The sequence below is a fragment of the Mytilus trossulus genome, chromosome 4, assembly GCF_036588685.1.
Source record: "Mytilus trossulus isolate FHL-02 chromosome 4, PNRI_Mtr1.1.1.hap1, whole genome shotgun sequence".
NCBI classification, from domain to species: Eukaryota; Metazoa; Mollusca; class Bivalvia; order Mytilida; family Mytilidae; genus Mytilus; species Mytilus trossulus.
The window spans coordinates 62,861,540-62,876,256 of record NC_086376.1 but is presented as its reverse complement, the minus strand read 5'-3'; the positions used below and the strand labels follow the sequence as shown (position 1 = coordinate 62,876,256).

The following is a 14,717-nucleotide window of genomic DNA, read 5'->3' as shown; positions in this document are numbered from 1 at the left end:
GTCCCAGTTGTTTCTTATCTTTATATCAAAATGATATGTATTTTTAACAAAGTTATCTAACAAATAGTCTGTTAATGCATAGTTTTCTCTCTTGGTATATTTTTTCTGTCTACTGTCCATCTGTTGTCATTATCGTGAAAATGCGGATTTTTGTCATATTTGGTCCGGTTCCGTTACGCAGTTTACACAAAAATGTGCAATGGCGGCCGTAGAAAAATTTACGAAAATGAGTCCAAGAATAAACATTGTTTGACAAAAGATTGAGCATGAATAAGACGCTTTTAATGCATTAAATGGATTAAACATAAACTTAAGCCAATTATGATAACTTTTTAAAGAAGTATTAAACTTAGTTTAGCTCTAAACCAAAATTCTCGCTCTCGTATTACCGGAAGAGAAAGAAAGTAATTTTTGGAGAGATGCACAAATAAACGACCTTTTAAAAAAAAAAAAAAAAATCGTTTCGATCTTTGAAATTTCGTAATACAAAACGTAGATTTCGAATTGTTTTGTGATTGCATTTTTCCATGTTGAAATTGGTGATTGCAGACACGTGGTATTAGTCATGTCACAAGTGTCAGCTTGGGATATTCGCATCCAAACAGTTATCACCCTGAGGGCAATTAACACCTAGCTATTTAATCTCTTAATTGCCTTTAATGTCCGACTTAAAGGGATTACAATTAAAGGTGATGTAATTTTTATGGTCATAATCGATAATAGATGAAAGTTCAAAATTGAGGACAAGTAAAATAGCATCTTCAAAATAATTATAGCATCGCGGGAATAATTATAGCGTCGCGGGAATTATTATAGCATCACGGTGAAAAATATAGCGTCGCGGTACCGCGACGCTAAAACGGCCTGGGGAGAACACTGGACACCATCTAACTCCCATGAAACATATTAAGTTTATGTTACTTGTTTTAAAATGTGTTCAATTGCATATCCTATGATCATAAAATGTATATGGTAAAGGAAATTGTCAAGGAGGTTTTACTATTTTCAATTTAATTACCAATGACTCAAGATAAACTAGCCATTTCTTATATTATTGTTTTAACTTCAATTTATTGGAATATTCCAATGTACTTTAACATCCATGTCATAGTCATTTTCAAACTATGTGATAAAAGATCTGATTTTAGTAGAAATTAAATTCAAAGAAGCCTATGAAAAACACACTTGAAAAATCCTTAAAAATTTCAAATTCATTTGCATGGTGCGAATCTATCATTTCATTTACCAATTGAAATTTTCTGTTGTGCAATATATTTCTCCAGCCTCTTTCTAAAGATGACTTCTCCACCATATTTTCCCGTAGTTCCATTGTCCACCAACAGGAAGTAAGAATGAGATCTGTTAAGAACTGCATAATTGGACTTATTGGCAGAAACACAATGATAAGGAACAGTCAGCTGAAAATAGAATTCAAATGAATCTAGAAAACATAATATTCATTAACCAATCAAATTGTATGAAGCATTATCACTATTTTGTGTATTTTTCTTTCATCTTTTTTTTGCGATAATTTTGTTTATCATATACTTGTATAAAATATTACTAAAATTTTACAGTTCAATAACATTTAAAAATATCAAAAGGCTATGAAAGGATTACTAGGTTTATTGACCAGATTCTTAAGAATTTCCATAGCGGGCTGATAAAGGTACCTTTATTGACTGCTTCCGGAATGTTATCACATGCCTTTCCGTTAATTTCCGTGACGTTTATCACATGCAACTTCGTGCATTTCTGGAAATTTGATTGAAAACGACAACAGAACGCGGAAAACGGCAAGTGTAAGACTTTTCCCAAAATAGTTGAGGAGCAAAAAAGAATTAAGTTAAACTTGTTTTGAAAGACATAAATGAGGTGACAATATTATTGAAGAACATGAAAAAACAAATAAAATGCTTGTTATCAATAAAACAATTAAAGTAAAGAATTTGTTTTGGTTGTCTGTAAATATTTTCTGAAAGTGCAAAGACAAACAAAAATTAAATTTTGATATTTCTTGTCTGTATATCTTCTGCTGAAGTATATGATAAAAAGATAATTACATGTCATTTTTCATATCAGACCCTTTATCGGCCCTCATTCATGATATCAGCCCTCGAGCCTCCTACTCTTGGGCTGATATCACAACCATGGGCGGATAAAGGGTTTGATATAAAAAATGCCATGTAAGAATCTATACATATCATGCTCCTTGCTTCAGATAGCAAATTATATGCAAGAAAGTCAGAGCACACATTAGCAAAAAGTGACGAATAGTAGTCTCTAAAACTATAGTGTGTTTTTCTACCAGTCTCTTTCAGGTCTATAGCCCTTTAATCAGACTGTAGCTGAAAAACATTCTATAATCTACATCTATCCTTTTTTTAAGATATTAATAAGTGAAATTTGGTTTGAAATAATATAATAAGGTGGTTGGACAGGTTAAAAAACTGATGTAGTATTCATATTTTCATAACATGACTGAATATTCTAATATGCTAGATTGTTTATATTTTAATATGATTGTTTTTATTGGCATTTGAAAATGATGTGAAATAAAAGTGTTCATCGTACAAGAGGTAGTGAATACTTTTTATTGAAAATTAATGAAGGAAAAGTGTCAGTACAAAATAGAAATTCAGTGTGACCTAAATTATATTTACAATATTGAAATAAATAGGACAGATTAAACTCAAATCATAATAATTATAATTTCTAAGAGCACGTCTTATTCACGAAGACTTGAAGGATCCTATTATTGGTATTGGTTTTTATAAATAGAAATTTCTTATAGTTTGTAAAAATGTAGATTTCCCGAAGCTTTTATAAAAATATAACAAAAATTAGGGGACACCATGCTACTTTCCAAGCTACAAGTTGTGCAAAATTGCTTAAATTGTTAAAGATTATTCATTAAAAGCACTTTTCTGCAAATAAAAAGAAATCTTAGAGATAGAATTTTGAAATAAAATACAAGTAGATAGGTTTTAAAATATGCATTAAGAATATAAAAGGGGTAAAAATGGTGTCACCGACCTTTTTTTCTTGCTACAAGTAAAAATTTTTTCTATTTATGTTATCTCCCCTTAAATGGCTTAGTTAACAATTTGATTCGATCCAACACCAATGTTTGGTATAAGATTAATCATTCTAACTAATGAAATTAATCAATTATATTTCTATATTCCAATAAACAGTCTAACTCATTAATTGTCGGTTTGTCGCAAATTGTTAAGCAAATTTGAGCAAAAAACTACATATAGTGTGAACTGCTATGTTACGATACATGACAGCGGTATATAGTTTATACCTTAATAATCAGAAAAGGAATCATTCAATGTTATTAGGCAGCAAACAATCTGCTGATCTGTTTTGGTAATATGTTGTGGTCTGGTACAATCATTATATGATTCAAACTAAATAATCAATTTCAAATTTCTTCATGTAGGCCTCTTTTTTTTAATTTCTATTTAAATGCCATATACTGACTGATTATAATTTTATCTTTCTTTCACAGACAGTACATTTCTACTTTCTCTCCTCCCATAATAGTATCTTATGATTTAAAGATTCATAACAGTTCATACTTAAGACAATGCATATTGATTTTTTTATTTAGTTATTTTATGTTACTTATACTTATGTGTCAAACAGAATGATAAAATAGTCCATAAATAAAGCATGAGACTGTCCGTATAAGAATAGCGCTTAAAACTATCTGACATACGAATTGTTTAATATATGATATTCTGTTAGCGTGTCTTCAGTATACAAAAGTGCATCTATTTGTCTACATATGATAATTGACAATAAAACGTACATCTTTGCCGACTAAATCTTCTTTATTCTCTACAATTCCCCACGGTGCTAGCCCAATAGCTACAACTTTGTTCTTGGTTTTGGTTGTTCTATCACTAATAGCTTCTCCAACATGTCTGGTAACACCTAAAATAAAATCAAACAATTCTCAGTATTTTATGCATAAATGTTCATCTCAAATATGTTAACAATATTAGCATCTAATATTCCTTTGGAACCTTTGATAACTATTTACACCACTGGGTCAATGCCACTGCTGGTGGACGTTTTGTCCCCGAGGGTATCACCAGCCCAGTAGTCAACATTTCCGTGTTGACATGAATATCAATAATGTGGTCATTTTTATAAATTTCCTGTTTACAAAACTTTGAATTTTACAAAAAAAACTAAGGATTTTCTTATCCCAGGCATAAATGACCTAAGCCGTATTTGGTACAATTTTTTTGAATTTTGGATCCTCAATGCTCTTCAACTTTGTACTTGTTTGGCTTTTTAATATTTTGATATGAGTGTCACTGATGAGTCTTATGTAGACTAAACGTGTGTCTGGCATACTAAATTAGAATCCTGGTACCTTTGATAACTATATAACTTTCAAATCATATTGGATTTGAGAACTTTACAGGTTATTTCTAAGTATTTCATTTGTAGGGAAAATACTTTTGTTATCCTAGTTAAATTCACAGGTTCAAGAGATTTACCTAATTTTACTGGGAAAATACTTTCGTTATCCTAGTTAAAATGCATAGGTTCAAAAGATTTAGTTCCAAATTCACATGCTTGATGGATATTATTTATCAAATCAGACATGAAACTTTCAAATCTGACAAAGAAAATTCTCTATTTCCTAACTTTGAATATCTTCACATAAATATTAATTATTTCTGACAGCCAGCACAATCAATCACATTTTTCTAATGAAGTACTTTTATAAAACAAGAACAAAAATTCAAGAAAATTAATAGAACGTCAAAACTTATTGATTGGGATGATGCAATAAGCAGACAGATATTTGTATAACTGACAGTAAAAAATTCTCAATTCTATTTAAAATAGATTTATCTTGGCTATAATTAGACTCTGAAGTGATCTTATCGGGGAGATTAATTTTCCTTATATAATTGATTAACATCCTTGTTGGTGTGGTATTTAATTATCTGTCTAAATATGACTCTTTTAGAGAAATGCTCTACATGAACCTAATTTCACTTTACTGAGGAAAAAAATACTGGAGTAAATTTCAAGAAAAATATTTCCCCTATGATTGTGATCATAGATTTTCCCTATATTTGTGATAATAGATTTTCCCTATGTTTGTGATCAAAGATTTCCCCTATGATTGTGATCATAGATTTTACCCTATGTTTGTAATCATAGATTTCCCCTATGATTGTGATCATAGATTTTCCCTATATTTGTGATAATAGATTTTCCCTATGTTATGTTTCATGCTTTAAAATATGAATGTTTTCCTTGGTCACATTGTTGTTTTGGTGTCTGTTTTTCCTCAATTCAGATAATTCAAGCCAAATAAGAACATATCTGAGAGGTTGATGACTGCATCCCTACCTGTATTTGTGCCTCCTGTAATGATCCAAGCACCTGTAGTCCTGGCAGCTTTCAACAACCCTTTACGGAATACACGCTTTAACTTAGGTTGGAGGTCAAAGTTCAATATTCCTCCATGAACTGTTATCAGTAACTTTGGTAATGCCAGTCCCCAGTGTTTCTGTAACAACTGTAAAACTTGATCTGGTTTACTGTCAAAGCTACTCATTCTAACATACTGAAATGATAAACAAATATAGTACACATCATATTAGTACATGACAGATAAATACCCCATATCCTTTGTTTTTTATGTGCTTATTTTGTGTCATGGTCGTATACCCCATAATAGCCCATATCCTTTGTTTTTTATGTGCTTATTTTGTGTCATGGTCGTATACCCCATAATAGCCCATATCCTTTGTTTTTTATGTGCTTATTTTGTGTCATGGTCGTATACCCCATAATAGCCCATATCCTTTGTTTTTTTATGTGCTGATTTTGTGTCATGGTCGTATACCCCATAATAGCCCATGTCCTTTGTTTTTTTATGTGCTGATTTTGTGTCATGGTCGTATACCCCATAATAGCCCATATCCTTTGTTTTTTATGTGCTTATTTTGTGTCATGGTCGTATACCCCATAATAGCCCATATCCTTTGTTTTTTTATGTGCTGATTTTGTGTCATGGTCGTATACCCCATAATAGCCCATGTCCTTTGTTTTTTTATGTGCTGATTTTGTGTCATGGTCGTATACCCCATAATAGCCCATATCCTTTGTTTTTTTATGTGCTGATTTTGTGTCATGGTCGTATACCCTATAATAGCCCATATCCTTTGTTTTTTTTATGTGCTGATTTTGTGTCATGGTTGTATACCCCATAATAACCCATATCCTTTGTTTTTTTATGTGCTGATTTTGTGTCATGGTCGTATACCCCATAATAGCCCATATCCTTTGTTTTTTATGTGCTGATTTTGTGTCATGGTCGTATACCCCATAATAGCCCATATCCTTTGTTTTTTTTATGTCCTGATTTTGTGTCATGGTCGTATACCCCATAATAGCCCATATCCTTTGTTTTTTTTATGTGTTGATTTTGTGTCATGGCCGTATACCCCATAATAGCCCATATCCTCTGTTTTTTTATGTGCTGATTTTGTGTCATGGTCGTATACCCCATAATAGCCCATGTCCTTTGTTTTTTTTATGTGCTGATTTTGTGTCATGGTTGTATACCCCATAATAGCCCATATCCTTTGGTTTTTTATGTGCTGATTTTGTGTCATGGTCGTATACCCCATTATAGCCCATATCCTTTGTTTTTTTTATGTGCTGATTTTGTGTCATGGTTGTATACCCCATAATAGCCCATATGCTTTGTTTTTTTATGTGCTGATTTTGTGTCATGGTCGTATACCCCATAATAGCCCATATCCTTTGTTTTTTATGTGCTGATTTTGTGTCATGGTCGTATACCCCATAATAGCCCATGTCCTTTGTTTTTTATGTGCTGATTTTGTGTCATGGCCGTATACCCAATAATAACCCATATCCTTTGTTTTTTATGTGCTGATTTTGTGTCATGGTCGTATTCCCCATAATAGCCCATATCCTTTGTTTTTCTATTATGATGTAGTTCACTGGATAATTATTCTTTTCTTTTGTCTTTCACTGCACATATTGCTACTTTTTATACTCTTTTTTTTAAGTTACCTGTGCCTTGCTTGGATGAGGTGCTCCCTGAAATTCTATTGTACCATAGGCATCTGTTGGTTTGGATTCCGTATGTGCGTATGGATGCCATCTTTCTGGCCCAGGAGGTACCTCTAACTGTTTAGGGACTGTGTCATGCCAATTCTCTAGTCTTCCACAACAACACCTAGCAAAGAAAAAAGCATTTTTAATTTAGAACAAGTTTTATTTTCAATTATATTTTTTCTATTTTATAGTACATGAATGGTATGATAGTTTGTACCAGAGATATATTTACAAGGTTCACAGTTCTTACGATTTGCAGTATAAACCAAAAGATTGTTATTTTCATATATGGTCATTAAATGGCTTAAATAATTTTTCTGTCTTTCATTTCTGAAGTTAGTTTTCTGAATACGACTGCTATACTTGGATGATGAGGAGTTTTCAGTCAAAGCACCAAAGCTACTGTTCAAAGATTTTTGTTCATCTATTTAATTGCTGAAGATGCAAACAATATTTGTTTTAATGGACATTTTACAATACAAATAAAACTGTCAAAAGGCCTACTCCATAAATGGAAAAGACATAACATTAACAGATTCATAAAGAACCAAACTCTCACAAGTTACTGAAATTTTCCAATTTGTAATACCAAGTTTATGTTTATTATATCATAAACTTTTTTTGGTTGATCTTCATTCTCTTATATAATTAATTCTCTTTTAAAAAAAAAATCCAATTATCCGAGATATAAAAAAACATTTTAACAGCAACTATCATCAGATTGTCTTTTCCTCAATCAAGCAAGTTAATAACAAGGCACATCAACAAGACTTTCACACAAACTTGATTGTATTTTTCTGGATTTTTTTTCAAGAAAACTCAATGAGAATAAACCTGTTTTTTGGTTATGAATCTTATGATATAACTTTAATTCTTGTACATTTAGCTGAATTGCATAAATTAAGTCAATATTAAATTGATTTTGCATAATTTGAATTATCAAGCTATAAATCCTAGTTTGGGAAATTGGGACAGACAGAAGGACAGTCAAGGGTAACACTTAAAATGCACCCTTCACCGTGCAATGAGGGTATGATGCAAATATCCTTGAAGGCAGAAAAATATCGTAAAGGGCATACAAATATCCTTGAAGGCAGAAAAATATCATAGAGGGCATACAAATATCATTGAAGGCAGAAAAATATCATAGAGGGCAATTACCTATCTCAAAGGACAGTGTTCTGCCAAAAAGATATATATATATCTAGTGCGGAAAACATCACCGTTTTCAGCATTCAATAGTTCAGTCAGTGAGAAACAAATATTGGCCACTTATAGGTGTGAGTGTCATCTGCATATAATGGGTAAAACTTGAAGAAGGAATTTCCATTATATATTCTTTTAGCTTAGTAATTAACTATTATCAGGATGGGTAAAACTGAACAATAACCTTTCATTACCTATTATTAGGAGATAAGTGAATTCATCAGATAAATACAGATCTTAAGAGATAGTCAAGGCTGCAGTGTTTTTTACTGAGCAGAATTATATTGGTATAGAGACCTATAGTTTTTAATTTCTGCGTCATTTGGTCACTTGTGGAGATTTGTCTCATTTTCAATCATACCATATTTTCTTATTTTAATATTATAATAAGAAGTTCCAATAAATATGATGAAATCAAATTTAAAACCAATTGACACAATAGGTTTGTCCTTTCAAATTTCCAACCAAACACATGTACTTTTTCTATTCTTTTGTCAAAGCATCATTATACAGTCAACTCTTGATTTCTAGGAAATAACCCTAAAATGTTCTGTTACGGCTCAATCAATAGTATGATACATAAGTTAAGCTAAGTTATTGTTCTAGATATCATGTTATATTTGGTTATTTGTAAATATCAGGTTGTATTATGTACACTAAGGGGATGGAGACATTTATTGAAAGAAAATTCATTGCAAATATTTAGAATGCTTTGCCTTGAAAATAAAAAAATATCAAACATTATTGATTAATAAAGTAAAAACTTGGAAAAATCATAGCATCATTTCAGATTTAAACTTAGATTTTTATTCGAATGATTTTAAAAAGTATTGTTTATTACTTCTTTTATCTTTGAACAAGATGAATAGCATTAAAATGTCAGAATTATGAATCAACTGAAGTCTATAGAAAATAATTTGTCAGCAGAGCTTTCAAAAGTGTATTCTTAACACTTAGCTCAATTCTAGCTGGAGACAGAATATGTAATAAATCTTGATTCTCAACACTTACATCTTATCTGACAATGTGCATTTGTAAGAAAAAAACATTTTCTAAAGTATCAAATATCTGCAGGACTTAATGCACCAACACCATTCAAGATAATGTTTATTTTCTGTTGATTTTAAAGCATTACCATATGTAGTTTATTGATTGCTATTTTTGCTTTCCAATATTCAACATACAACAATGAGGTTTTTTTCAACACTGAGAAGAATGGATTTGCACATGAACTAACATTTAAAATACAAGTAATATCAAAGAAATGCGGTAATTTATTTCTACAAAAGAAATTATTTTTCCTGCAACAGTGAAAATAATTACAGGAACTCTGTTAAGCCTTTGCTAAGCAATATAATCATCACAGCGAGAGTCATCATCCTGGCGTCAGGACCTAGGTATGATTAAGTTACTAAGTTACAAATGGCCAGCTGATTGCACTGAACAAAAAAGTTGTAATTGGCTTTTAACTAAGCTTTCAGTAACTGAAGGTACTCTAATTTCAGGGCTTGATGTCTTTTGTTTTTTATGTTTAGTTGCCTGGTATCAACCTTTGAAGTAAAGCCAGTTGCTTCTGATTTTCATATTTTGTTCTTATGTTTATTACTCTCCCAATTTTGAATCTAACAAACATGTCTAGTTTTGCCACATTATTTCTGTGAGGCCAATGTCAGGGGCCTGTACTTTAGTAGTAGTCATTGGTTTATGTCTTTTATTTTATATTTGTCTGTTGTAAATTGTTTTGTTATAAATTAAGTTATTTTTCTTGATTGAAATGGTTCATTGTCACATTTTTCATGTCATGGTCTTTTATATCTGACTATATGGTATGGGGTTTTCCCTCATTGCTGAAGGCTGTAGGTTGCCTTAATAATTGCTAACATCAACTTTATTTCAACTTACAGGATGATTGTCTCATTGATGGTGATAAAATTTTACATATTTTTTTTATATTATTCAAATCATTTATAGTGGTCAAGTTCATCTAAATTATCTGGGTCCTTTTTCATTAATTATGATGAATCAAATGAGAACATGAATGATATCTTTTTTGTTTACAATTGCTTAGATCTAGAACTTTACTCAAGTTTTAACTAGTGCTATTCATGAGTTAAATAAAGGTCAAAGTGACCTAATCTAAGAGTTCATCTTTATCATTGAATATGATGCATTAATAGTCATAAAGATCATTCCCACATGATTTACAGATGCTTAGATCTCAGAACCTCAATGCAAATTACCAAAGTCATTCTAGCGTAAAATAAAGGTCAATGTCACATATTTATAGTGTTGACCTTTATCAAAGTACAAGATTTAAAAAATGGCAAAAACATAATTCTTCTATGAAGTTTAGTTGCTGAGATCCTGATTTTTAATATTAAGAACCCAAAATAGAGAAGGAATGAACTTATAAATTGACAAAAGGGGAGGGGATTCTGGGGGTAATGAATTATTGTTATGATTTACGATTTACTGCCCCACAAATTTTATATTCTCTAACAAACCATGCATTTTTATATTATGTCATCTCCACTCATGTGAAATTAATATATAAAATATTTTAATTAACTGCAGAAATGATGTACAAATTCATGCTGAAGAAAAAAGATATATTACCAACTTAGAATTAACAACCATCAATATCACTAAATTCAGAGATGAAAAGAATCAAGAAACAATAAAAGTAGGAGATCAAAGTCTAAAAAACATCCTTGATTTTGTAAAATCCTTTTAATTGAAAAATCAAAAAGCTAATATCACAATGGTTATAAGAAATTTATTCTGCTTTTGATTATTTCATTTACACAAGCTGAGGTTTATTTTCAATGAAATTATCTTTCAATTCTATATATAAATCAATTGAATTGAGGGAATTTTTTAAAACAAATGGAAATTTACTTTTATAGACTAGTTAATAAATAACCTTATCATATATACCAGGACTAAATTTAGTATATACGCCAGATGCGTGTTTTGTCTACAAAAGACTCATCAGTGATGCTCGAATCCAAAAAATTAAAAAGGCCAAATAAAGTACAAAGTTGAAGAGCATTGAGGACCAAAATTCCTAAAAGTTTTGCCAAATACAGCTATTAAAGGTAATCTATGCCTGAGGTAGAAAAGCCTTAGAAGACATATAACGTTCAGAGTTAGAATGAACAGATTAAAAGATCAAGTAAAACTGAACATCTGAAAATCTTTTCTTCTTCCACAACTCTAACATAGAGCAGCCACAAAAATATAGAATGTTTTTAGGTTTTTGTTTCTGTCCTTTCCCTAAAATGTTATACTATTTCTATAGCAAAAATAACAAATTGTATTTGAAGGAAGAAGAGGATAATATATTGAAACACAGGTAAATATTTATAATCAATAATGTCAACAATATAAATACAGGAAAAAACATGATGGTCCTATTAACCTTATATGTGAACTATAAATGGAAATCAATTTCTGAAATGATTGGGCCTTCCACAGGATTTTACTCCTACGAGAACCTGTAAAAAGTCTCTGTTTTACCTAATTTTTAAGTAATTAGTAAATTCCTTCCCATATTTGTTCGGGTCAGACAGGAAATTTCCTGTGAAAACTGTTTTTAGAGTAAATTACTATCTCTCCTGATTAACAGCTGTATTTACAATGTAGTCTTTCTAGACAATTGATTTCTCTCCGTTTTCTTTTTCAATTAACAAAATTTCTCTGCTTATTGATAGATTTTTTTATTTACTTATTTACTTAACCAATTTTTTTTTATAATACAAATATAAATAAAAGAATTACTTAAAGACTTTTTTTTTTAATTCTTAAAATTGAAACTAATTTTGCTTCAACTTTTCATAATAAAGTTGCTTTGAACAAAGCTGCATTTTTTCTGAATCAGTGCCAAGACGTAATTTCTTCTTTATGACCTCATAAATAAGAGGGATAACTTGCTAATTTAAAAAAAAAATCTTTAATGGAACAGTCTCTTTGTGTTCATGGAAATATGAGTGTCATTAATTTATCTTATTAGATGGCATTTGTCCATTTCACATTTTAAATGAGTTTTGTTAAATATACTTACCATGAAATCTTGCGATGAGAACATGTTGTGAAAGCAAACATATTCTATATAATATAAATGTAATTTCATGGTAAGTATATTTAACCTTATAAATTCATATAAAATCTCTTCTTGAGATTTCAAAAATTAACATTTGTTCAATGTTAATAAATGTAATTAGACCTTCACCTCTGTTTTATGGACTTATCATTTTTATGATGAGCTTTTTTTTTTTGGGGGGGGGGGGGGGGGGGGGGGCTAGAGGGGTCTTATTTATTAATCACATTGATATGTTACCAGAGAACAGATGTACAAAATACTAAAATACAAAAAAAAACATGAACTGACCTTGAAATTGAAAACCATGTTTTTACTTGTCTTCTTCCCAAACTGGTAGAATAATACAAACAGTACTTTTTTAAGGGCATACGATACAGTTTTGATCCTGTATTTACAAGTTGATGAAAATTTGCATAGACTATTATTTACCTGATTAAATCAAATATGTAATAAAAATTATACCTTCATGTGCCACTTTTTGAGTTAAATGAGGTCGAAAATTTTGTATATTTGCTCAAAATTTGGATTTGTGGCCATATTTTCCCTTTCGAAAGAAAATCATAACTTTTTTTGTTTTTTGAAGATAAATAATTTGTAATTTCTGTGTTTTATAAGTATCTTAAAAATTTATGCATATTCAGAAATGATACATATTTATCAAATGGTCATGAATTAAGAAAAAAACATCATCTTTTGCTGTATATTATATGCACTTTTTGCAGTTTTTAAAAATTTGATCCACATTATCTTCCTGCAAAATGAAACAAAATGTCAGTTTAAAAATAGGTGTTCATATACTCTTTTTCAAATTAAATCAGTTTGAATGATAGAAATCAGTCGAAAAATGCATCTTTTCCCAATATGTCACAGATTGATGTCGCGAAAATAACATTTTAAGTTAGCAACTGCATTACCTCTCCTGTAACTGTATCATATGCCAGTAATATTCCCATATGACCATTTTTCTCCTTAAGTTTTTTTGTACAGCTCATTATCCATATATTTCTTACTAAGTTTATCATTGAGAACTATTTTATCAATAGAAATCATCCCAAGAGTGTTGTAAGAAAAGGTTTTATAATCTAAAGTTTCAGTGTAACTAAAATCTTCTAACTTTATCAGTACATTCCTTCTTATGTGTATTTTGTTGCCTATTTTTAAACCCAGACTGTTTTTAACCTTCTATTGAGAAAAATCATTTTGATGAACTAATTCATAGTTTTAGAGCAATGCACTTTTTGTTGGTATAACATTCTTTGAACAAATTTTTTCACTGTTTCAATGCATTCATTATACAGTTATCTTTTCTTGTGGGGATAAATTGGCAAAATGAAGCCCTGGCGCACCAAACCACCTTTGATGCCAGTGATGGTTTTGTGCATTATATGAGATTGCCAAATAAACAAATATAACCCAATGGCGAAAATTTTCACGTTTACTGAGTAGGGTACGTCAGACATTGTGTCATTAACAGCACCTCTTGTGATGTCATATATAGTGGCACTCTGTACTTTCCAGGCAGGTTTAATGTCGTCAAAAATTACACCATCACTGATCAGAATAAGTCTGTACTAACTAAAGAATGTGTTTAAGTTGCTGATTGAGTCAGATATATTGGCTCATAATCAGACCGAGCTAATGTTTGACTCCTTCATACGTTCCTATAAGGCAAACAGCGTGAAAACCATATCTCAAGACTTACTTTGCTGAATCTTTGGGACTAGGTATAAACTTGGTGCATTCACGCTTTAAAAATGTCCTTTCAACCCATGATTTCTGGCCCTGAAAATAGAAAGGTTTAAAACTCATTTAGTTATTATTACAAATGTGATATCTGCTTTTTGCGTACTCATATACAGCTCCCTTTGAGTAACGACAAACTTTTGAGATTCTAGTGGATACAAAAGTACAAGAACATGTAATGATTTCTGTGCTAAGTCATTTTTAAATCTAATATGTACACTGTTTATTTCCTTGAGATAAAACCAATATAGACAATTTGATATAGCAATCCCCTAATGATAGAAAAACATAACAGATACATTTGCAGAACTAATTTCAATCCATATCAAGTTAATTTCTAATGTTTCCTTGTTGTAATCTGTTTGTTTTTCAGATGATTTTTGATAAACTTCACTGAGATAATCCAAGTATCAGCTTTCTATAAAACTTTGATTATTGGCTTGTCGATAGCTAGTAAATTTAATGGCAATATATCCAAATATGTAATAACACTATACAGGGAACATTTATCAACAATTCCCATATGTATCAATTT

At 30.6% G+C, this 14,717-nt stretch overlaps 1 protein-coding gene across 5 annotated transcripts in view; it reads right to left on the bottom strand.

Moving 5' to 3' along the window:
- Positions 1-14,717, bottom strand: part of LOC134715721 (transient receptor potential cation channel subfamily M member 3-like) — a 114,938-nt gene that overhangs the window by 54,228 nt on the left and 45,993 nt on the right. For all 5 annotated transcript variants that reach the window (XM_063578085.1, XM_063578088.1, XM_063578087.1 and 2 more), the window contains 5 exons: positions 14,142-14,221; positions 7,087-7,252; positions 5,389-5,605; positions 3,821-3,945; positions 1,247-1,418 (listed from right to left, as the gene is read on the bottom strand). In XM_063578085.1, coding sequence (XP_063434155.1) covers positions 1,247-1,418; positions 3,821-3,945; positions 5,389-5,605; positions 7,087-7,252; positions 14,142-14,221 — 760 coding nt within the window. The remainder of the gene's footprint in view (positions 1-1,246; positions 1,419-3,820; positions 3,946-5,388; positions 5,606-7,086; positions 7,253-14,141; positions 14,222-14,717) is intronic.